This window comes from Pithys albifrons, chromosome 14 (genome assembly GCF_047495875.1).
Source record: "Pithys albifrons albifrons isolate INPA30051 chromosome 14, PitAlb_v1, whole genome shotgun sequence".
NCBI lineage: Eukaryota > Metazoa > Chordata > Aves > Passeriformes > Thamnophilidae > Pithys > Pithys albifrons.
The window spans coordinates 9,511,503-9,533,696 of record NC_092471.1 but is presented as its reverse complement, the minus strand read 5'-3'; the positions used below and the strand labels follow the sequence as shown (position 1 = coordinate 9,533,696).

At 40.7% G+C, this 22,194-nt stretch overlaps 1 protein-coding gene across 3 annotated transcripts in view; it reads left to right on the top strand.

Annotated features, from left to right (window-relative positions):
* The window catches only part of KIAA1210 (KIAA1210 ortholog), a 56,292-nt gene that overhangs the window by 26,775 nt on the left and 7,323 nt on the right, over nt 1–22,194 (top strand). For all 3 annotated transcript variants that reach the window (XM_071569812.1, XM_071569813.1, XM_071569811.1), the window contains exons 2-9: nt 4,316–4,392; nt 9,190–9,358; nt 13,482–13,611; nt 16,014–16,172; nt 16,757–16,822; nt 18,424–18,636; nt 19,088–19,190; nt 20,244–21,833. In XM_071569812.1, coding sequence (XP_071425913.1) covers nt 4,316–4,392; nt 9,190–9,358; nt 13,482–13,611; nt 16,014–16,172; nt 16,757–16,822; nt 18,424–18,636; nt 19,088–19,190; nt 20,244–21,833 — 2,507 coding nt within the window. The remainder of the gene's footprint in view (nt 1–4,315; nt 4,393–9,189; nt 9,359–13,481; nt 13,612–16,013; nt 16,173–16,756; nt 16,823–18,423; nt 18,637–19,087; nt 19,191–20,243; nt 21,834–22,194) is intronic.

Sequence of the window (22,194 nt, the reverse complement as noted above, 5' to 3'; positions counted from 1 at the left end):
TTCAAATAATTTTTGTAGCATGAAGGAAATTGATCTTAAATAGCTCCAGGCAAAAATTTCACCTCTTTCTCTTGGCTGCTTGCCATTGTCTGTCTTCTGTAGGCTATGATGATCCTGACTGCAGTGCCTCACATTCTTGAGTCTTTATTTCCTCAAGCATGTATTTAATAGGAAAGAGGCTGTTCAGGGCTCAGCACCTCTTTTGATCTCTCTGTCATAAGGCCTTCTGGAATGCTTATACAGAACCATGGGACTGAAGCAGAAGAAACACTAAAGGTGGGGTAGGGCTTGCTTGCTGTGCAGTCTCCAAGTCTCCAGCTCCCTTGGAGAGACAGCAAAGAGGCTGTGTCCCTTTTCTGAGGCTGAGCAGAAAGTGTTTGTCTTGGGCCTTTGTTAAAAGCAGGAAACTTGAGTCCTGTGCAGTGTTAACTTCCCAGGAGGCATTAAATACACAAACCAGTCAGTGAAAGGGAATTGTCTTTTCTTCGTTTAGCATTATCCTACCCCCCATGTACATGTTAAGTCATGTGTTCAGCCGGGAAAAGTGAATGGTCAGAACACCATCCTGGAACTTTATTTCTTCTGCCCTATCACTGCCCTCCCATAGAGCACTCCAAATATTTGTCCAGTTGCCTCAGTTAGTAAAGGAGAGACAAGGGCATTTTCTCCTGTTCCTGGAGATTTCTTTTTTCTCTTCAGGCTCATTAGTTCCTGTAATGAGTTGAAGTGCTCCAAGTGAATGCAACACAGTAGGGTTATCAATGGGAATTTTGTATGGGATAGCAGGGAGCCTAGATCTAACCCACCAAACCAAGTGAGGGTAGTGATGATTGCTAACTAAGTCCTGCTGTCTGCTTTGAAAGCAAAGCAAGCCCCTGCAACTTTTAAGGAGTTTTATTGCTCTAAGGTACACCACAACAGTGCAAATAAGGTCCAAATCACATCAGTTTTATTTTTGTGATTGCACCTATATAAGAAGCCAGTCTTTGCAAATAATTACTTAATTCATAGCAGTGATAATCCAGCCCATTGCCCTGTGCAAGGATTGGTGCACACCATGCTTTCAGTAAGTTTTCAGAGTTTTCCATGACCTGTGCAGGAATTGGTGCAGTGGACTCACTTGGCAGGGCCAGCTCTGGTTTTTGAGGGGTCCAGCAGAGGTTCAGCAGAGATTGTTTGCCCTGTACCTCTGCAGCAAGAGGCCTGTGCTTATGCAGGAATAACAAATGCTGTTCGAGAGTGGATTAAGAACATGATTAGAAACTTGTGGAATGGAGAAATGTGCCCACTGTTCCACTTCTAGTGAGAAGCAAACAGTAGGTGTGACTTGAGAACTCTACTGTCTTGACTGGCCATGTTTGCCCCTGCCCCCCCACTGAGGAGACAGTTTCCTCCATTCCTCTGGAAGCTCCTTCTCATAGATGTCCTGTAGCACCTGAAGAATACCAGAAATACTGCTCTAAAAGGCCGTTTATTTAACTTGATATTTCTATCACTGAAAAAATCAATACACATACAGTGTTTAAAACTTTGTCTCTAATGGTGTAATGCTCTGGGAGAGCTCCCAGAGTGCCAGATGATTGAATTGGATATATATGGTATTGGTACATCCTGACACTGTGTCTGTCTGCTGTCATTAAGGCCTGGAAGTGGTGAATGTCTGAAGGTTTGATTGGTTAATGCCTGTGCACTCACATGTGTTTGTATTGATGGGGTTTTGTCCTCTTTTTCTCCATTACATTGACCCTCAGGGTAGGATTTGCTGCTCACAACATTTGCTGGCTGCTCTCTGTAAAGTGCAACTCACTGCCACCAGAATTTGAAGTCATCTAATTGTTAACTTTCCTCCAGGTATCAGGTCATAAAGTTTTTAATGATGGAAGTTCCATTTTGCTGTAAATATATGATTTTTCTTGTAGTTCAAATGGTTGCTTACTTAAAGCTTGGTATAATCTGTGATATTCAGTTCACTAGAAAAAGGTGATACTGTGATGAGGTGTACAAAGGCACCAAAGCATTAGGTCCTTTGTAATTGACACTTGAGCTCCACGTGCCCCAGAAAGCTCGGCTATAAAATCGAGTTAACGCTGGAGCTGATTTGACTGAAGAAACTGCCTCAGAGCTGAACTGCTTTGCAGTTATAGTTCTACTTGTATCAAAGATACACCAACTGGAAATATATACTTGCAGTTACAATAATCACTGCAGTTAGAATATCCTCAGTGCCTGGAAGGATTCTGAGTGAGCAGCTGAGATGACTGGGTGATTTAAATAAATGTTGAACTGGTGCAAAAAAAGCTGGATCTGAAGACAGCAATTTGCTCTTGCTTTGGTTTAATAGAAGGTGGGTCAAGCAGGAGTTAGAGGTCTAAATGAGCTAAATGCCAGGTCCACTCACATAATGTGAAAATAAGCTCAAATCTGGCGACTTGCCAGTCTGTCCTTGTAAATTTGTTGAATGCTTTCTTGGTGTTTTATTTCAAATCCGTTTCTCTTTCCCCTCAAGAAAAATCTAACACAATATGTATGGAATATAAAGTTGAGAAGAAAAATTGGAACCAAATTTCTTTTAATACAGAGAGTCTATGACAAAGTCTACTGACGACTTCTTTATTGAAAATATGTCGGAAATGCAAACTTCTACAGGGACTTCTTCAGGGATAGATGATGAGTCGTGGGTGAAAAGGGCTGAAAGTTGAATCGTTATGATCACCCAAAAGGAAAAGATCTTGGAGGTCTTGTTATTTGCTGCTTCTCAATATTGTTTGACAACTGTTTCAAAAACAACCTCAGTGCATGTTAGTTAGGAAAGGTATAATCAGTCCTTGTTGCTGCAGTGACTTTTTCACTGCTTTTTAGGAAGCTGAGGTGAGATTATTTGGAATTACAGTGTGTTAATGCTCTCCTATGTTCAGTGCTAACAGCTGATGTTAGACTGCACTTTGCCTCTCCTTTCTATCTGCCCTTTCCCTACCCACAGTTCAGCAACTTAACAGATTGCACTTCTGCGTGGCTCATACAGGGAAAGCTCACTCCACAGCCTGTCTGTCCACAGGAGCCCTGTCTCTTTTTCTCCCAGGGCTGCTCTTTTCTTTTTTCTGACGGACATTTCCATCATTTCTGCCTCTGAGTCTGTGCACCTTATCTTTTACAGTTATCTGAGAATTTGGCCTTGTAGGAAAGTCCCAGTGCTTTTGGGCATGACAGATTATAGAACATGTGGTTGATACAGCAGAAATAGATTAGTTTAGTGATTGGCCAAATTAGTATAGAATTACAGTCTTCCTTGCTGTTGAGATACTTGACTTGGAAGTATTGTTACACTTCTTTGAGGTGGAAATTTGTTAGATGAGATCTATGCAGAAGAGGGAGCAGAATTTGCTTTTGTGTAATTTCATTTGTATTTAAAGATTTCTTACTCTTCAAGTCCTGACACAATATATTGGAACTGCTAATTATATAAAACTATCATATCTTCCATAACCAAGGACAGTATTTATGAGCTGCCCTGTCAAATTTCCATTGTTGCTTGACATTTGTACTGTAACTTTTGTGGTCTCCTGCTTAATTCCTTTGTCTCTGACAGACACCCATTTAGGAGTCTTGGAAAATGCAAAGTGGAGCCAGTTAACATTGAATGATCTTAAAACTAGGCTGAACTTTTGTTTTCATCGGGGAGGAAGATGATGCCATCAGCTAATTTGGTTGATCAATAGCCCTGCTGGCGATAAGGTTTCAGAGCCTGTGGTTAAAAGCTGATTGCACTGAATCCAGAATAAATTTGATCTATTGGTTTCCACAAATGTAGCATAGCCCAGAATGATGTTTCAGTGCTGATGCTTAACTGGTTTTAATAATGCTGACAGACTAGACTGGTGCCTGCTGTGAGGACACTGTTAAACATGAACCCTGGGCAGCAGAGCACTTACTTACATTTTTCACAGTAGCATGGAGCTGTCACTCTCCAGCAAAGGTTCATTATTCTAAGACTGGGAAGCATTGCAGTGTTTGCTGACCAAGTGTAATGACATCTTTCATGAGCGCAAACTTTGATTCTGGTCTCCTAAAAAGAAAGAGGTATGGGTAATAATTAGACTGGTTTGTTAGTTGTGGCTGGAGAAATTAGTGTTACTGAAAAATGAGGAAAAGTTCTATGGCCAAAGCACAGAAAACTGTGCAAGCCATGTTTGTGATAACAATTTGGGCATGTAGTTTCAGAAACGATCCATCCATGTTCATTCTTCGTGCTGGGTGGGACCATATTCTGTTGGGGTGATGGACTAAAATTTAACTGCTGCTTTCATCTCTCTTTCAGTGACTATATCATGGCTACGGGACCCACAGAGGTCACACAGTCACCTGGAACAGGAGAGACAGCTGAAGAGTGCACAGGTAAGCAGTCGTACCCAGAAAGTACAGCTGATTTGGAAGTCAAAATTAATTTTCTTCATGCAAAGGGGTCTGTAGTGACTTTTGTCTTGCAGTGTTGTTTTGTTTTTTGTAGAGTAAAAAGAACTCCGTGTGGCCTGATTAGCTGTCACTATTATGGGAAAGATTTTTTTAATGTGCAATAATAGAGCAACATATCCTGATGGGGGATTATTCTTTTTGATTCTGCTTGAAGAGCTGATTGTTGTGCCTGCTTTGGTAGATCCTGCAGAGGTGGGAGCTGAGCCTGTTAGGCAGCCTCTGTGGGAGCAGTATCAGTACCCCCACTGGAGCCTCATTTTCTGCTTCTGGCCACAGACAACCATTTGTTACCTATTCTTTAAATTAGTGGCATGGTCTGATGCAAACAGCTGTGAGGGAATGGAATGGTGGGCAAGAAAGGAAAATGTCTTACTTATGCCAGAGACTTGTCTACATTAAAGGATATTCCCTTTGCCAGTGTTCTGACTGTTCCTGAGGAAACAGAGAATAGCATCATGACTGAGGCATCTCAGAAGCAGTGGTTGTCATACCATTTGGTTTTTATTTTTTTTCTTTGGTTAATGTCTTGCATTCATCTTAAATGTTTGTGTTTAAAAGGTTATCTTGGTTTATCCTTTAGAAATATATTTGCCACCATCAAAATATTATTAGAAGAGTGAAGCAAATGGTAAAGTGGCTATTACTTGAACTCTGCCTGGCAGAGGGATGGAGGTGAAAAAAGAGTAATGATGGATGCTCAGTAATGACTGGCTTCTTAAATTTCTAATCTAGTTTGTCACACAGCCTGGTGCTATCCCCTGGTGAGCTTGTGTGAAACCTGTGCAGAAAATGTTTTACTCAAATTCAGTGGAAAATTCACAAAATGGATCAAATTCTGACCTGAGTGACAGGAAAAGCAGGAGATAGCTCTTATTCTGAAGTGTTGGCTCTAAAACTACCAGGAGTGTTTCTGTATCTAAATGAACAAAAATTTTAAATACTTAAAGGCTGCTGAGCTATTGCCAAGGTATTCAAGAGACACTTGACTGGACCAGGATAAAGCCATTTTAGGATTTGGTTTACTTCCGATATAATGAAGGATTTTCTCACCTCTTCCTCTTCATAACTTTAATTGGCTTGTGATCTAAAGGCTTGAGGAGGGGAAAATCCTCAGCTTTCAGAGTCCAGTCAATTAAATTAATTTCTTGAGCTTTGCCTTGTTCTCTGACTGGTAGCAGAGGCTTTCCAGTGCGTGCTGCTCCTTTGTGATGGCAGTAACCAGGCCGCTGACCAAAGGCTGTCAGCACCCAATGTCTCCCTTGCTGAATTCTATGATTTTAAAGTCTGTCTGGCAATATCAGGTATTTTTTTAATGAAGCTAGAATAATGGTATTCTGTGTGTGCTGAGTTTTGTGTTTTCATGTGTTTTTATTGTTGGAAGTATCTAGTCCCTGGATTTGAGGGAAAAATAAATAGAAAATCTATCCTGACTCCATCTTAGGAAGTCAGAGACCATAGAAGATCCCCAAATTAACTGCTTAATTTAGATAGTATCATGGAGCTCCCAAATCAGATGTTCCCTATGCTTTTTACTGTCTCAGTTTTTCACTGGAAGAAAAATTTCTTTTCTATCTTGTTATAGGAAAGAACAATTCAAAGAGCAGAAAGTCATATGTTAATTCCCTGTGCATGGGAGACACAATGAAATAGGCAGTACACAAAGAGTAAAAAATACAGAATATACAGAGAAAGCAAAATGCTTATTCCTGCTCCTTTTATGTTATAGTTGGCTGAATAATAGTTAGCATAAGAAACTAATGTTTGGAAAGGCTTTTGCTTTTCAGGGAAATAACCTTTAAATTTAATATTTTATTTTTAATCCTGTAAAATTTAAGATTGATAACCATAAAAACTAACAAATCATGAATCATTGCTCCTCCGTGGATGAAAGAGAAATAGCCATAGTTGTCTGAGCTTGGATTTTTGTTATGCAATGAAATTTTTCCATTTTAAGTTATAAGATCCTCTTGTATATTATTAGTTCAAGTACCATAGAGCAATCTACTAATTTAGTGCACTGAAATGTAGGCACCTTTAACTCAAATGTGGCAAACTTTTAATGGTGTGCAACACCATTATGTCTGTTCACAGCAGAAGGAAAATATGAATACTGTCTGAACGATGCATTTTTTGCCAAATGCTCTCACATGAAGCAGCCCCACAGTTTTCATCTGCATCCAGCACTAAGTGTCTAGTAGAGTTTTTATCTTTTTCAATTTAATATTATGGCAAGTGTCAGTCTCTGGAGCTGCAGGGAAACTTGCTGTTTTCTCATTCATCTGAAACAGCCGAAGGCTTGTGGCTGAGCAGAGCATGGCTGAAGAGGAGTTATTGCTGGGGGGGATGTACCCTGCACATCAAATAAATTAGAGGCTAGAGAAGGCACTGAAGTAACTGATGTGTCTGCATTAGAGGACTCTCTGTTGCACAATGATACCCAAGTGTTGCCCCATGCCAGCTGAGCTTTGGTCATTGGCAGTACTTGCAAAACCTTTCTATGGACTCCATTCTAAAGTTAGCACCACTTCTGATCTAGACAAGTATTTGGAGTACTACCTTGGCAATGTTAGCCTTTGTGTTAAGACTTATGTCTGTTTCTCTTAAATGTCCTTAAGGTTCACTTATTTTTTGTTACTGTATTGTGGGTTTTTGGTTTCTTTTTTTTAACACTTGCCTGGTTCTCTGGAAATACCAGAACATCTAATTAAGCTCACCAGTAATACTTGCACTAAAATCCAGCTTGCTTTTTGTCTGTACCCCTGTCAGCTGACCAGTGTACATGACAATGTAATTGTTTCTCATTTAGACAGCTGTTGAGTTACAGAGCTCTTTGCCTGTATATCAGCTTGCCATTTTGTTCTTTGAGCCATTGGACTGTATTAGCAGGCAGTTGCTGAACTGATAATTTTGAGGAACTACTTTCATGAAACTTGTTAATATTTTGTTTTGTCTGTCTAAAATAAACCAGACCAGCTTTGACATGTTTCCTGGAAGAATACCATCCATGTTGTCCAATTGCTGATGTGAAAGACAGGAATGATCGGGAAGCATTTCTAAAGACTCTCTAAAGCACACTCAGCATCCCTGTTTTCTTTGAAACACTCTGTGGTCTGCACTTGCTGTCTTCTCTTAGCAGCTCTCACTATGGGTGCAGCATGGAGTTCACTGAGACCTATAAGAGTCTTATCAAATCCCAAAACCTTGGGATCAGCTCTGTAGCCTGGTCCAGGCAATGTAATATGTATGTTTTCTGGGACTATCTCTTTCACTGACTGCCTGATGAGCAGCAGTGGAGGATGAAAAGGCCTTCCACTGACAAACCCTCTGTAAGAGTGCCACATCCCATTATTATTCAGATGAGTGGGACTGCAGTGATAGTTTTGCTCTACATGGTTTGAAAGAGAGTTTGGTCTCAGAGACAGCCCAAGTCCCTTGGAAGGCAACATGCTGGACTTTGCTGGCTGCTGCTGCTCTGACATGTCACCAGTCCCCCGGACACTGCATCAGTGTCCTGGCATGTCCTGGTGCATGGTGCTGGCACTGTCCTGGAGAGCAGGGAGGAGACAGGGTGAGTAGATCTCACTATCATTGTTTATTTCTCAAAGTGGCCACTGTCTGGTGCAGCTGTGCAGTGGCACAGGCTCAGCCCAGATCAGGCCCGTTGGCACAGATCCCTACACGTACAGGGCATGCACTGAGACACAGCATCGACCACTAAATCATTACTGGGAGAAGACAATAATTGTGTTGAAATAATGCTTTTCTTATGAAAGAATCCTCCAGCTGTGGTCATTTATTATGCCAATTGCTGTAAAGTATTAATTGAACAAAGAATTTGGCTCAGATATGCAATGATGTTATTGCTCTGCGTATGTATTTAAGTCAGTCCCAGGGGTCTTAGTACAATAGTTTGGCCCAACCCACTCCAAAGTGATCCCTCAATGTCACATTCACAAAATACAGTACTTGTGTGCTGAAAGAAAATATACCTGAGAATGTTAAGGTATCTTAGATTATTAAAAAGTAAATATCAGTGAAGTTTCATATGTTTTTTTTTGTTCTTTTTGTATTTTTGTTTGGACAGTGGAAAATCTGCAACCAAATTAACAGTTTTCTATTTGTGTTCTTTGGGCTGCTGTGCTTGGGACTGTTGTGTCCTGTGGGGCAGTCGACTTAATTTAAATGTGCTCCATTGTCCTTGGAAGAGTTGCTTTTATTTTGGGAAAGTGGTTTAATGTGGAAACAGATATTCTGATTTTAGAGTTTATAAATTATTTTGCCCATTTCAATTATTTTATCAAATTTGAATGTCCTACAGGTGTTGTCTCCTTACAGTACTGAGTAAAGAGAAAGCAAAACTAAACCAAGCTAAGTTAAAGACACTGACAGCAATTTTTTCATTGAAAACACAGTGAATATCATCGGTGTTCAGTTGTAGGTAGATACCTTCTCTATACAAGGGACATTTTTGCGTAAACTGGAACTTAAGTAGGCACCACTATTGTCAGCTTAATGCCAGTGTTGCTTTATAGGCAGCAAATGTAAGAACTGCAGCTTCATCTTTCACTGGACTCCAGCACTGAATTATTTAAAAGGAGCTGACTAAAACTGAATGGGCAGCTCTGTCTTCGAGACTTTCTCCAAAACTTAAGAGATAACATTTTCCAAGCTAGGCAATACCATCAACTTTCATAAATTTTCATTTCTCTCATCTTGCAGGAAAGAAAAAATCCAAATTTCAGACTTTCAAGAACTTCTTTTCCAAGAAGAAAAGGAAAGAACCTCCACCTCCCAGGGGGGAAAGTAATTTAAAACCTTGCCAGTCCAGCAGCGATGTCAGCATCGCTGTGCTCAACACCACTGCACTTCATTCACCGAAGGAGGCTGGGTAAGCTGGCCGGGAAGGAAAATAAATAAATAAAAGCAGACCTCTCACAGCAGTGGGATGAAAGCATGAGTTGGCCCCTTAGGAGCAACCTCTGTCCAAGTTTGTGCAAAACAAGCCCTAATGCTGATGAAGGAATTTCAGGAATTTCCTCTTTCTTTGCTAGTGCTGGAAAAGTCAGCCTGGAGAGGAGGGGGAGGGCAGCCAGGGGCAGGAGTGATCCAGCCTTTTAGTCTAAAACTGCAGATAGCCCAGATTGTTTTGATTGGTTTTAGTGTTTGAAATCTGTCTTGGAAGGCCTGATTAGCAGCAATTGTACAAGAGGATGATGACTGAGTGATGCTAGTACAGAGAATACCTGTGAAGTTGAGTTGCTTTTTTAGCACCAGTGGTGCCCTCTGTCAGGGCTGCATTAATGAGAAAGAAGTATTCTCGTGTATTTTCAGTATGTGATTGCTTCTTTAACTTTCTTACCTAGCCATTTAGTCATAGATAACAACTGAAGGCCTCTGGTTTTGTGTCACCATCCCGGGAGGGCTGTGCGTGTGGGTGAGATTTACAAGTCCATAAGGTGTGTCCAGAGCAATTCTCAGATCCCAGACTGATGTTAGATCAAAACCTTGTTCTTTTTTTCAGTCAGTGTGGTACAGGCAAACAGCCTGCACTACTAACACTGCTTCACTGATAATCTTAGACCAGTAAACTACACAACACCTCCTTTGCAAATCTCTGACTGAATCTGGGCTCGGACAACCCAGATTCATGATTGTGGAATGGTATCAAGTAACCTGTAATCTTGCTGTTTTCCAGCTCCCCACCCTCCTCATCCTCCCCTGTTAGCCACTAAGCCAGGCCTCGCTTTGGATTACTCTGTACCTCTGGTTGTGGAGCTGCAGACTAACAAAGTGTGACAAAACACTGGCCACGTCCAATGTTTTGGAGTGTTTTGTTGAAGGGGGCACTTGATGGGGATGTGACACTGGCAGAGAACAGATGACTAGAGTGGGACATGACTTCAATCAGCATTACTGCCAGGTGCTCTGTATCCTCAAATAGGGCATACAGTGGAGCTGGACACTGCATTTCTTCTGGTGGAAAACTTACATATGTTATTTTCTCATGGGTGCTGGTTCCTCCTTGCCCCACCTTTCCCCACTCACTCTGTTTTGTTTATGCAACTGCATCATGAAAATAATCTGGGAATGAAACAACAATCTCTTTATTTTGTTTGCTAGCATAACAGCAAGAGAGTAAGTGACCACACAACCAGTCTCCTGGGGTAAGGAGAATTGGAGTAACTTAGTCAGCCCAGTCCAAAAAGCTTAGGGACGGCTGAGTTCACCCCATCAGCACATAGGAGGGATCTGGCTTAAAAGTAGCATCTGCTCCAGAGGCACAGAGGGTGGGAGCTCCTTCTCTTGCCTTTAACCAAGTATTTCAAGTTCAATTGCTGTTTACCTCAGTGCTATCCTCCAGTGATTATGAACTGTTTGTGCTACCTGAAAACCCTATCATGTCCAGATCCTGCATTGCATAAGCAGACTTTATAAGTACCTGTACTGAACTACATAATCCTTTGGAAAACCTGATCCTGCAAACCAGTGGAAATACAGCTTGTGAAGGGTTTATAGCAGGACCCTGAGCTTTGCAATTTCTAGCCTGCAGAATATAAAAAACAGTTCTAGAGCAATGTTGCTGTTTGCTTGTTCTTGAGGCTGAAGCATTGGTTTTCTTTTTTTCTTCTTTAAAAAAAAAAAAACGAAACCAAAGCTGCTCTGTCACTCCCCTCCTCAGCTGGACATGGGAGAGAAAATATAATTAAAGGCTTATGGATCAAGATATGGACAGGGAGAGATCACTCACCATTACCGCCACTTTTCGTCCCCTCATTTCAAACACTTAAACAGGAGTGGGGTTACAGCAACAGGAAATGGAAGATAGCACATATCAGGATGGGTTTAGGAGCTGCTTTACTGCTGCCTGTAGAATCCCACCATTTCCTCAGTCATGGCAGCTCAAGTGTTGATACACATAAATGAATTGAGCATTTGTATAGGAAAGACAGTGTAGAAATACAGTGGTTAAAACATCTGCGCTTTTGGTAGTGCATCTTTAGCTTCAGTGCAAATATAAATACAATGTTTGGAATTACACAAAAATGCAGATTTTCACATAAGCGACTCATGTTGACTAAAGCTGCAGTTAATTCTGTATTTAATCCAATGCTCTTTTTGTGTCTGCCAGAAGAAAATACAGTAATTCTCTAGCAGACATATATGATACATATGCAGAAAGAGGAAGAAAGAAACAGATCTTATACTGGTAGTCTCAAGGACAAGGAAACCTTGGCTTCTATTGCTAAAGAATTCCAAATAAAGGAAGAGGAAATCCCCAGTTAGGAAGGTTAATACATCCTAATGTACATGCATTTTTTGCAGTAAATAGAATATGCCAACTAGCAATGAATATATGTTACAGTAAATAAAAGTTGTATGACTGTTTTTCTGAATGCAGTAAAATTATGTTTTGCCCATATGGAGTATCTTTGATGCTGAAAAGGACTATAAAATCAAGCATGCAAAAGGATGGGATGGCTTCATTAACTCTAATGATGAAATAAGGCAAGTGCCTTGCTTGTGTGTAGAACTGCTGCCCTGCAGATTAACACAGACATTAACCATGACTTCAAATGGCAGGAGGCACAAGCTCTGACCTGTGTTGTGAGAGAAAGAGCTCAGATTGTCTTTGACATAACACAAGCTTAGAGCAAAATTATTTTGCCCTACTGTGAGACTCGATATAGCTGTAAACTGATTGACTATGCCTTTGTGGCAACAGGAGGGTAGTCAAGCAGCTAAAGAGATGTCTCTGGGGAAGTAAAGGAGGGAGATGCAGGTGGAAAAAGAGTAATTTTTGGGGGTTTTTTGCATGATGTATTTACTTTATGAAAGCTTAAGACCCTTCAGGGCTTTCTTCTAAATAGGGAATCTGTGGTTAGGCAAAGAGCAGAGAAATATTTGATTTCCTTGAAGAAGAGTTTTGACATCCTGGATTTTTCTTATAAGAGCTGTGTTCCTCATCAAACTTTCCAAGGCCAATGAGCATTGTCTTCACATCAGCTGAGCCAGGGAATCCTTGAGTTAACGGTCTCATGGCCAATAGCAAGAGAATATTCTCTGATGTTTTCCAACTATGATCAAATCCTGGTAGAGGCCATCCCTGTGGTCTTTTGGAAAAAGTAATGTACAGGTAGTGTCTGTCTGTGCTGACGGAACAAATGATTTGGAGTCTTCCTTGTCCTACCCAAGTGCAAAATCTGCCCCGCACAATTTAATAGCCCAAGATTAATAAGTCTCACTTGTTACAACTCAATTAATAGTTGTTTTGGGAACTCGTCATTGCTTCACTGAACAAAACACCCAGTGAGCACAGAAGCAGAGCAGGAATATCTTACCCGAGTTCTTTGACTTGGCCATGGATAGATATGTACATATGGACATGGACATTTGTCCCTCCTATGTTTCTTTAATATGCTTGGGATCAGGAGATGTTCAGGATACAGGTAAACACAACTGGTTTTATTGCTGGACATGAGAGGATTTTAATCGAGTTTGGTAATGTGGCAAAATTAAATTTTCTGTCCGCATTTGCCAGAAGCAGAAAAATAACCCACGATCTTTGGCAGATGTGACACACCCCAGGCTGCAAAGGTTGTATCCTGAATGTCTCATGCTAGGCACATTGCCACCCAAGGAGGACAGGAGAATTCTGTTGTCCCCCTCTGCACTGTAGACATTCCCCAGGGTGTGCATCCACCTAAATCCCAACATCAGACCTAATCACCCTGGGCTCCCTCTCCAGTCCACAGAGACTGATCTATGTGTTCAATGCAGATGCTGAGTACGTCTGAAAAGAGACATCTGCATTTGATCAGCATCCTGAAAAGTGTTTCTCCTCCCTTCACAGTATAAAAGAAGTCAGCAGTTACTACCTTACACAATTAACATGCACAGATCTGAAATAAGATGCATCCCACCCTGGAACTCTTTATGGTCCTTCTGCCCTGTTGAGATAGTGTGGGGAATGCACTCAGTGCACTGACCACTCTTTCTTCCTTTCTTCCCAGGCCCAAAAGAAGCATGGGAAACAAAGCCTTGTCCCATGACAGTGTCTTCATTTCTGAATCTGCACCAGGAAACGTGGCAGGTGACGTGTTGTCTCAGGAAAACAAACCTGGAAGAGTGAAAACTTTGCAGGTGAGAACATCAGCCCCTCATTCATGGTGCTGCTTTGCATGAGCTGTCTCCTAGGAAACAGTTTCTTGATTCCTTTGCTGTGTGCCTTAAGATTTTGCTGACTAAAGTGTCCAAAGCCAGATTTACTATATTTGGATTTATTCTGCCTCTTGGAAGCTGCATCTTTGAGCAGTCCTGGTGCTTTCAGCCTTGCTCAGATCCCATAGTGTGTGAGGGACATGAATCCAGTTCATGGACTCTTGGAAAATTTCCTCATTAAGTGTGTCCTCTTTCACTGGGATTTATATTCTTTACTTCATAGCTACTGCTTTTGGGTTAAGGCCATTTATTTATACTGTAGTGTGTCCCTTACACTGTTATTCTTTAAATATTATTTATGTCATTTTTTTTGGCAATTCTTGCTCTGATGTTTTCACTGTACATTCTATCACCAGTGACTGTGTAAGTGTGTGGGATGATGGATATGTCAGGGTGCTCTGATAGGTTTATTTATATGATTATTTTTCTGGTCTCTGCCAGCAAAGGATACTGTATTCTGCTGGGTCATTTCCTTCTTCCAAGGCTATACTAAACCCTTTTTGACAGATCCCTTATGAACTGTTGGTAATATTAATTGCATTTAAGTAACTGCCCAGCTTGGAACAGTGAGATAAAAGTTTAAGGTTTTTCCAGAGCCTGAATACAAATGGTTGATAAAGCAGCCAAAGGCCATTGAAATTCTTCCTTTGCTCAGTGTGAGCTTCATGTTGCAAACACAATTGCATCACATGGTAAGTAATAGAAGACACACAGAGGGACTTGTTCATCCATGAGACTGCAAAATAGGCTAAGCTGTTTTTTGTATAACAATAGAAGTAACAGAAGAAATCATATTTATATATGACAAAACTTTGTTGTGGTGAAAAAAGCTCTTTTCGTGCCATCTCCAGCCCACTTTGCCCTCTCCTTATCCATCCATCCATCATCCTGCGTGGTAATGTAATACTGCCAGCACTATTTTTGTACCTGTAAGAGACAGCCTTTTCCTATGAGCTTGGCTCTTGTCAGAATAAAAGCCAAGTACTAATAAAAGCCGTTGCTTTCTTAGCAATGTAAATTAACTTCTACCAGTAGAAGACAGACTGTAAATTCAATTTCTCCCACACCACTTTGCTGTCTGCATGTAATAAATTTAATAAATCTAAGACAGGAAGTTGTGAAAAGAGACCAAAGCAAAAGTGAATTTCTGCCTTTTCCTTCCCATTAAGTGCACAAGCATGTTGTGTATCTTGTGTTGCACATGTATTGCAGTAAGGGCAAGAAATCTGTTTGAACTGAAGGGGGGTGGATTAAAGGATGACATTGTGCCACCCCATGTGCCTGTTGGATCTTCAGAGATTACATTGCACGTGAATCTTGCTGAATAAGAAGTGCAGCTATTTAGATCTCTTTTTACAGAGATATGAATGAATGAATTAATTAATAGCTTTCAGAAAAACACAGAATTAGGCCTAGAATGGCTAATAGGCTGTATGGTTTGGTAAGCAAAGAAACAGAAAAAACCCCAAGTCTGTATGTTTATCTTGGGAATAATCTGTTGAGATGTTTTCAGTTGAAGGACACAGTTTCTGCTCAAACCAACTTTCTATTCCAGCTTTGACACAGCTGACAGATTTAAGCCAAGAATTTTAGTAATGGTGTTTCCTGAGATCTGAATGTTTTTAGTTTAAGGGAACATCTGGTTACTTGTGAGTTTGCAGACTTTGTTTTATTTTTCTAGGATCAGGGCCTGCCAGAACATTCTTTTGTGCAACCTTGGAAAAGAATCTCCATACTTCTTTGCAGACAAAGTTGTTGCTGGCTGCTGTTATCATTCTTGCTGTAGACAGCACCAGGATGTGCTGCTGGGGAAAATTAACAAGCAATTAATTAGGGTGGAGCAGAAATGGAATTAAATTGGTTTTGTGTAAAAATTGTGACTCAGCTACTTGGGTGGGAGAGGGTGGTAACAAGCTCTCAGTATTTGAAAGGCCTTTGTGAGGGAAAGCTGGCCACTTAAACCTGGGATTTGGAATTGCTGGCTAGTAAATACTTTGTGTGACTAAATATTTAAATTTGTATGACTAAAGACTTAAATCTAGAATTTTTAAAGTTTTAAATTTAAATGAAGTTAAACTGTTGTAAATTTTCTGCAATTGTGAAATTCATATCTTTGCTAGCTTACTGAATAAAACTGATTTTGATTTTAATTTTGTACCAAAATCAGTTTTAGTGATGGGTCCTTGATGAATGTGGCTAAATAAAATTTTATTAATGGCTATTTTCTATAAACAAGCTGTTACTTCAAGTATTTCTGGGTTGTGTCCAAAATGTTCCCTATAAATAATGCCATTGAAAGTCTATATTCTAAATTTCAACCACAGCTTCAACTGCAGCAGAATGTCAGACTTGGATCACCTCCTCTTGTTATAACTGGAAAGAAACTGGAAGATGCAGGTGCTGTTTCTGAAGATGATGGTTTACCCAGAAGCCCTCCTGAAATTTCAACCCTTCATGAAGTTCTGACTGATTCGCCAAACAAGGTATAATTATCATGTCACCTTGGTGATCACCTGTACGGAAAAGATAAAGTCTGCCTGGAGAAAGGGAAGGCCTTTTTGCTCACTTGTGATAAAATGTGATGGTACAGATCAGTCAGAACAAGAACAAAATACCTGGGTGGATTGTGGCCTTGTCACTCTGAAGGATACCTACAAAGGGACCTTACAAACACCTTTCCTGGGTACAATTTTCCATGGTTTTATGTAGACCAGTGCTGTGACAGTTGTGACCTGTATCATTAGCCAAGTGGGTGATTTTGGACTTGAGTGAACATGTGAGCATTTGTAAATCTGAAGATTTTAAAGCAAGAAGCCAGAATAACTTTATAAAATATATTGCCTCCTGTGTTCAACCTTCATGGCATGTCTCATAGCAGGAGAAATCTTGCCTACTTTATGTTTGATCCCAATGAAGAAATGAAAACTACTGTGAAAGGCAGGAACTTTGTGACCCTTCCTTTATCTTTCCTCTTGTGTTTTCTCATAATTAGCACTGAATATCCAGTCCCAGATAATTCAGTGTGATACTTCCCTTGACTTACCCTCTTCCTTATTTCGTCCCACAGTCCTCCAACCCTGTCCAGCGTCATAGCTCTTTGAGTTTAGGTGGGACAGACAGCGAAGATGAACAGGTAAATAGCTACTTTCCTGCTAATAAACTGTCCTGAGAGGGCATGTGTGGTGTCTGTATGGGGCCAGTATAATAATTTTATTTATAAAAAATTATTTTGGGTACAGTGTATTCTAGGAAACAATTCATTAACAGTCCAGAGGAGGCAAATACTGAAAATGTACCTCTTGAACTTATGTATAAGAAATAAAGTCAGGCAGAAATCTGCTGGTAAGTGGTTTGTGTGAACAGCATGGTCAGCTCTGTGACAAAGGATGAATGTGAAAAGTTACACAACAAAAAATTGGACAAGGCTCCACTGTCTTTGGGAGAAGGTACAAACTGACATTAGTCTGAATCAAAAATATTCTGAATCCTCAGTGGATTAGGGAATTTGCCATTTATGTATAGCAATAATTCAAATACTAGCTTCAGGTGTTTTTATATTACATAAACACAACTTTAATTTTGTAACTTAAAGACAGAAAAGTTTGTATGTGGAAATAAGTAACAGTTATTATTTTTGTAATTTCTAATGATCCTTAAAGGTTTATCATTAATCTTGTAGAATTATTACAATAGTTAGCTTATCTCCTAGCTGTGTTCTTCTTTCTCTTTTTCACAATGTGTAAATTTTTCCTGAGAAGAATCTGTATCTATCATAATACATCCTGTTGTGGTTTATATCTCATTTAGCAACTAGAAAAATCAGTGAAAAATAAGGAAGTCAATTTTAGCTACCTTAAATACCAAAAAATGTACCTTGACAATTTTTGTAGAGCAGATGGGAAGATGTTTTCATTATCTCTAAAACTTAATCAGCATACAGTTTTAAATGCTGTGTTACATCCTGAACTTAAAAGAAACCTGAAATCTGAATGCCAGGCACAGTGCAATCACTGTGTCACCTTGCTTTATGAATAAAGCTTGTTTGGCATGTCTGTGACATTTTGCAAATGCTGCAGAAAGTCTGGTCTGCCTTTCAAAACAGTAGCAAAACCAGTCAAGCTGCATGTTTAGGGTTTTTTCTATGAACAGTTGTGTAAACCCTTTATTTTGATAGCATAATTTGAGGTTACTGCTGTTTAGTTCCCCAGAGCAGCATTGCTGCAAGGCACATCACTGTCTGGAAGGCAGTTCTGGGGTACTTGTTGGACAGAAGCATTGGATTTTCCTGAAAGTGGATATTAAAAGAGAAAAGTGGTTATGGCAATTTTCTTAGAGATAATAAGGAACCAATATCCATGCTGGTTTTGTGGATTTTTAATAACATCTTCCTGAACTGTCACATTACTGGGATGAGATGCAGCACCAGTGTCTCCTGCTGGTGGGTGCATATACTGCAAACGGGTTTTCAGAGGAGAACAGGAAAGGGGACAAGCTGAGGCTCTTACTGTGGGAAAGGATGAGACAGGGATCTCTCATCCTGTGTAACATACAGCTGAACACAGAACTGAGTAATCTCTACGCAGAGATGACTTTAGGCATGCATTTAAAAAAGAGGGTTTATGCTCCAAAATACAGCAATTTCAGACTTCTGAAATGGAATGTGGCAGCAAAGGAACTATTCCAGAGATCTGGGGAAGCCAGGCAAAATGCAGAGCATTGTGTTTTGTTTTACAGACACCTTCTGGAGCTTCCTCCAGGCCCATCAGTCCTTTCTGCTCTGCCAGCCTGGGGACCCCCCTCTCACGGGGCAGCAGCTTTCTTCCCATTGACTTCACCACCCCTGCCAGCCCCCTGGGCTGCCTGGACACCTCAGCAGCCAGGCACAGGATTGCCATAAACCCTCGGAAACAGAAAGGCTTTGCCAACAAGAATCAGCAACCCCTCCAGGTAAGTGTTTTCTGGAAAAGAATCACTCAGCAGCAGGCAACTAATGCAAATTTTTAATTATTATTTTAAATAGTCTTAAATTGTTTTCTTTCTTACCCGTATTTCATTGGAGGAAGGAAAACCACCTGCTTAGCACCAACCAAGCAAAAAAGCCTTGGAAAACTTCAGTATCATGGAAACTGAAAAAAAGGTGAAGCTTATAGTTTCATTATTTAGCCAAAAAGGTGGTGGATTATGCTTCATTTGTAAAAACATTCCTGCTGTTTTAAAGAGGCCTACGTCCTATTCCTACTAGTCTAGTTCTTAACTGGAGTAGTACATTACCTCCAGTGTTGGCAAATTACAGGATGGAGGTTTTGTGCCTGTTTTCAGTGTTCATAAAAGTGCATGTGTACAAAATACAGTCTTTGTGCATGACTTTTAATTAAAAGATCTTGCTGCACTTCTTCAGGTGGGACAGCTGGAAAATGAAGCATGTATTCCTGCAACTCCGGAAAAGAAGGAAAATGCAACAGAATTACTTGAGAGTCACAAACTTAAAAGTGATTGGGAAGGTAATGAAGACTTAATTATTGCTACTTTAGGAGCTTGAACTCTTTTGCATAAGCCTGACAGGACCTATTTGAATTTTAAGTCCTTTCAAGTTAGTTATCTTTTGGTTTTGTATCCTAAAACCAATCCTGGTGGCTAAAGTGTTATGATGGAAAAAGTCAAGTATACTCAACATGGTGATGTTGAAGTGCTGAGCTTCGAGGGCAGTGTTAAAAATACATGAGGTGAAAGCACCATGTTGAGAAGTACCTGTCCTACACAGCTGTTTGGATCTTGTTAGCTGAGTTCCTTGACACTGAGAAAAACCTTAATATCAGCATTATTTGTTATGTGTGTCAGGTACTTCGATTGGCTTGTGTTTAGTAGGTCTTCTGTTACTACTCACCCTCAATTAAGTAATAGCTCATTGCCAGTAGTAACACAATTGTAAGCTGTAAAACAAACAAAATTTCTCCAAAACTTCACCAAAGACTTTTATCTTTAGCACTGCCTTACCTGGCTGATGGTGGTGCAGTGGTGTAGTCACTTTGCTGTCAGGGCAAGCTCAGTGCCCATTGCTGTCACGCATCAGTTACTGCATGTGCAGACACATCTAAGCTATGCAGATGTTCAGCAGCCCTGTGGGAGCTGCAGGAGGCAGAGCTGCCTCATGTTGAGATGTTATGCTTAGATACAGAGAATTCTCCAGGTTGTTGGAGACAGCCATTCTAGGCATATGGGTGAAGAAATGTCTAAGGAAATCTGGCTAATAGTTTTACAGCTAAAGATATGCATGAAAAGCTTCTAAGCAGCAACTAATTTGGTATTCCTGAAGCAGACTGAAACTTTCAGTCATTCCCTGGATTCCCTGAATTAGGTATGTTCAAACAAAAAACTACTTGTCTCTGACTTGGACAACCCATTTCTAAATATGCTTTTAGCAGCCTTATTTATCAGTCAGCGGCACCCAGGCATGGGGCACTCATGTTAAACGACTATCTGGACTGAATTGGTCATACAGATGGTGTTTGAATTGTAACCTTTAAGTGCACACTCTTCTCCCCTGTTTAATACAGGATTATCAACCCAGCTGGGACATTGTGCAAAGGGAGGCAGTTCTAAGGAGACACCAGGTGTAAAAACTGCCACTGATTCTACCCATGAGTCTCCTGATTCCACAGCTGTGGCAGAAGACTCCCATGCTTTGCTACAGGAGGATGCTTGCCTTCCCAACATGGACCATCACTGTAAAGCAGCTGCACTCCTTCTGAGACCTGAGCCTTCTCCAGTGACCCTGGAGGAACACCACAGTGCAAAAGTGTCACACCCTTCAGGTGAGTCTGCCGACGAATGGAAAGGACATCAGCAAAGTACCAGCACTGAAGCACCTGCACTTCCAGAACTGCACCAACCTGAAGGAGAAGCTATTGTGTCTCCAGAGATACAAGTAGATGACTTATTCAGCAGTGGTGTGGAAGCAGAGGGCATAGATACATTGGCAGATGCTGCACAAAGGTCCTCACTAAGTTCTGTGGACCCAAACATCAAAGCCCAGGAAAAGAGGGATCCATCATTCACTGGCAAAGTAGAAGCCTGCTTGGGTACTACTGAGAATCATTCCAGCTGTGCTGTCACAGATACTGCACTAAGCACTTCACAGGTTACAGTAGCTGATTCAGAGTCTTGTTCTGGCATTGAGGCAATGTCTGTTTTGAAGCCTGAAAACAGTTCAGTAACAAGAAATGGCAAAGAAGCTTGTGAAATTATGGACTCTCAGTCATCCAAAGACAATACAGAAAAAAACCCAGACACTGCTGTATCTGTCTTGGAAGAAGGTTGTATGCAACCCTGCAGTAAATTGGAAGTATGTTTTAAGGCAGAAACTGTTCCTGTTTCAAAGGGTAACCAACAGGGCAACACATCATGCATTTCAGAAAAGCTTTCCATTGGGTGTCTTGCCTCTTCAAGTTTGGCTGGCTTGAAGAGTAATATGTCTTCTGATGGTGACAGGAAGGAGTACCTGATAAGCAGTACAGCTCCTCACAGAAAAACAGTTGAAGGCAGCCAATCTTCAGATGAAAATGTAAGAAGCCCACTGAAGACTGCCTCTGCTAAACCAGTCCGATTTACCATCGCACCAGCATGGCAAAGATCTCTCTCAGGAGGTTCAAATTCAAAGGAAGACTCCTTTTCCAGAAGTTCCCCAACATCACCTATAAGACCAGAGTTCTTTGAAGGAATGACCAAAGAGCAGATGCGTTTTGATACTGTCATCCAGGAAACAGCAAAACCCAACTCGGACAGATTTGATCGAGATTGTAAGGACAGAGATCTGCATTTGAATTCTTTTATGGAGTGGGCTGACCATGAAACACAAAATGTTGAGAACCCATTTGGGGTCAGACTAAGGAGAACATCTTCTTTGCTAAAATACCAGAGTGAAAGCCGTGTAGAGTCTCCAAAGCTGATCCCCTCAGCTGTTCCCATTGGTTCTTCTGCTTCAAACAAGGAGGATCAGAAATTGATGGGAACAGGGAAGCCACCTCCAAGCCTTCCTGTCAGCACAAAATCAATCGTTAAAAAACCTGATCTCCTAGAAGACAAAAATCCTCCCAAGGCAAAATCAGAAGAAGGGGCAAAGAAGCAAAATGGTCATAACGCTTCAGGTATTTATGCTGTATTTTTATAGAAACATTGTTGAAAACAGTGGTCATATAAGAGCCTTGGCAGAGTGGCAAACAAAAAATAAAAATCCTCTTGATAAGGGCCAAATTCAGCCTTGAGTTCATCAGCACTATAATTTAATTGGCTTGATGATTTGGCCAGTCAAGAGAATTCTTGTCTTATCTTAATGAGGGGTGTGTTCCAGCAAGAATAACAACACAGTAATAGCTTAAGGGCCTCTGAAACATTCCTGGCATGAGGTAGTTGTGCATATAGCTGGAGTTTTAACACAGTTTTTTGAAACTTACCTCTGTTTTGTAATTAATAATTCAGACTGCAGCTGCTCAAAACTTAACTAGGAGT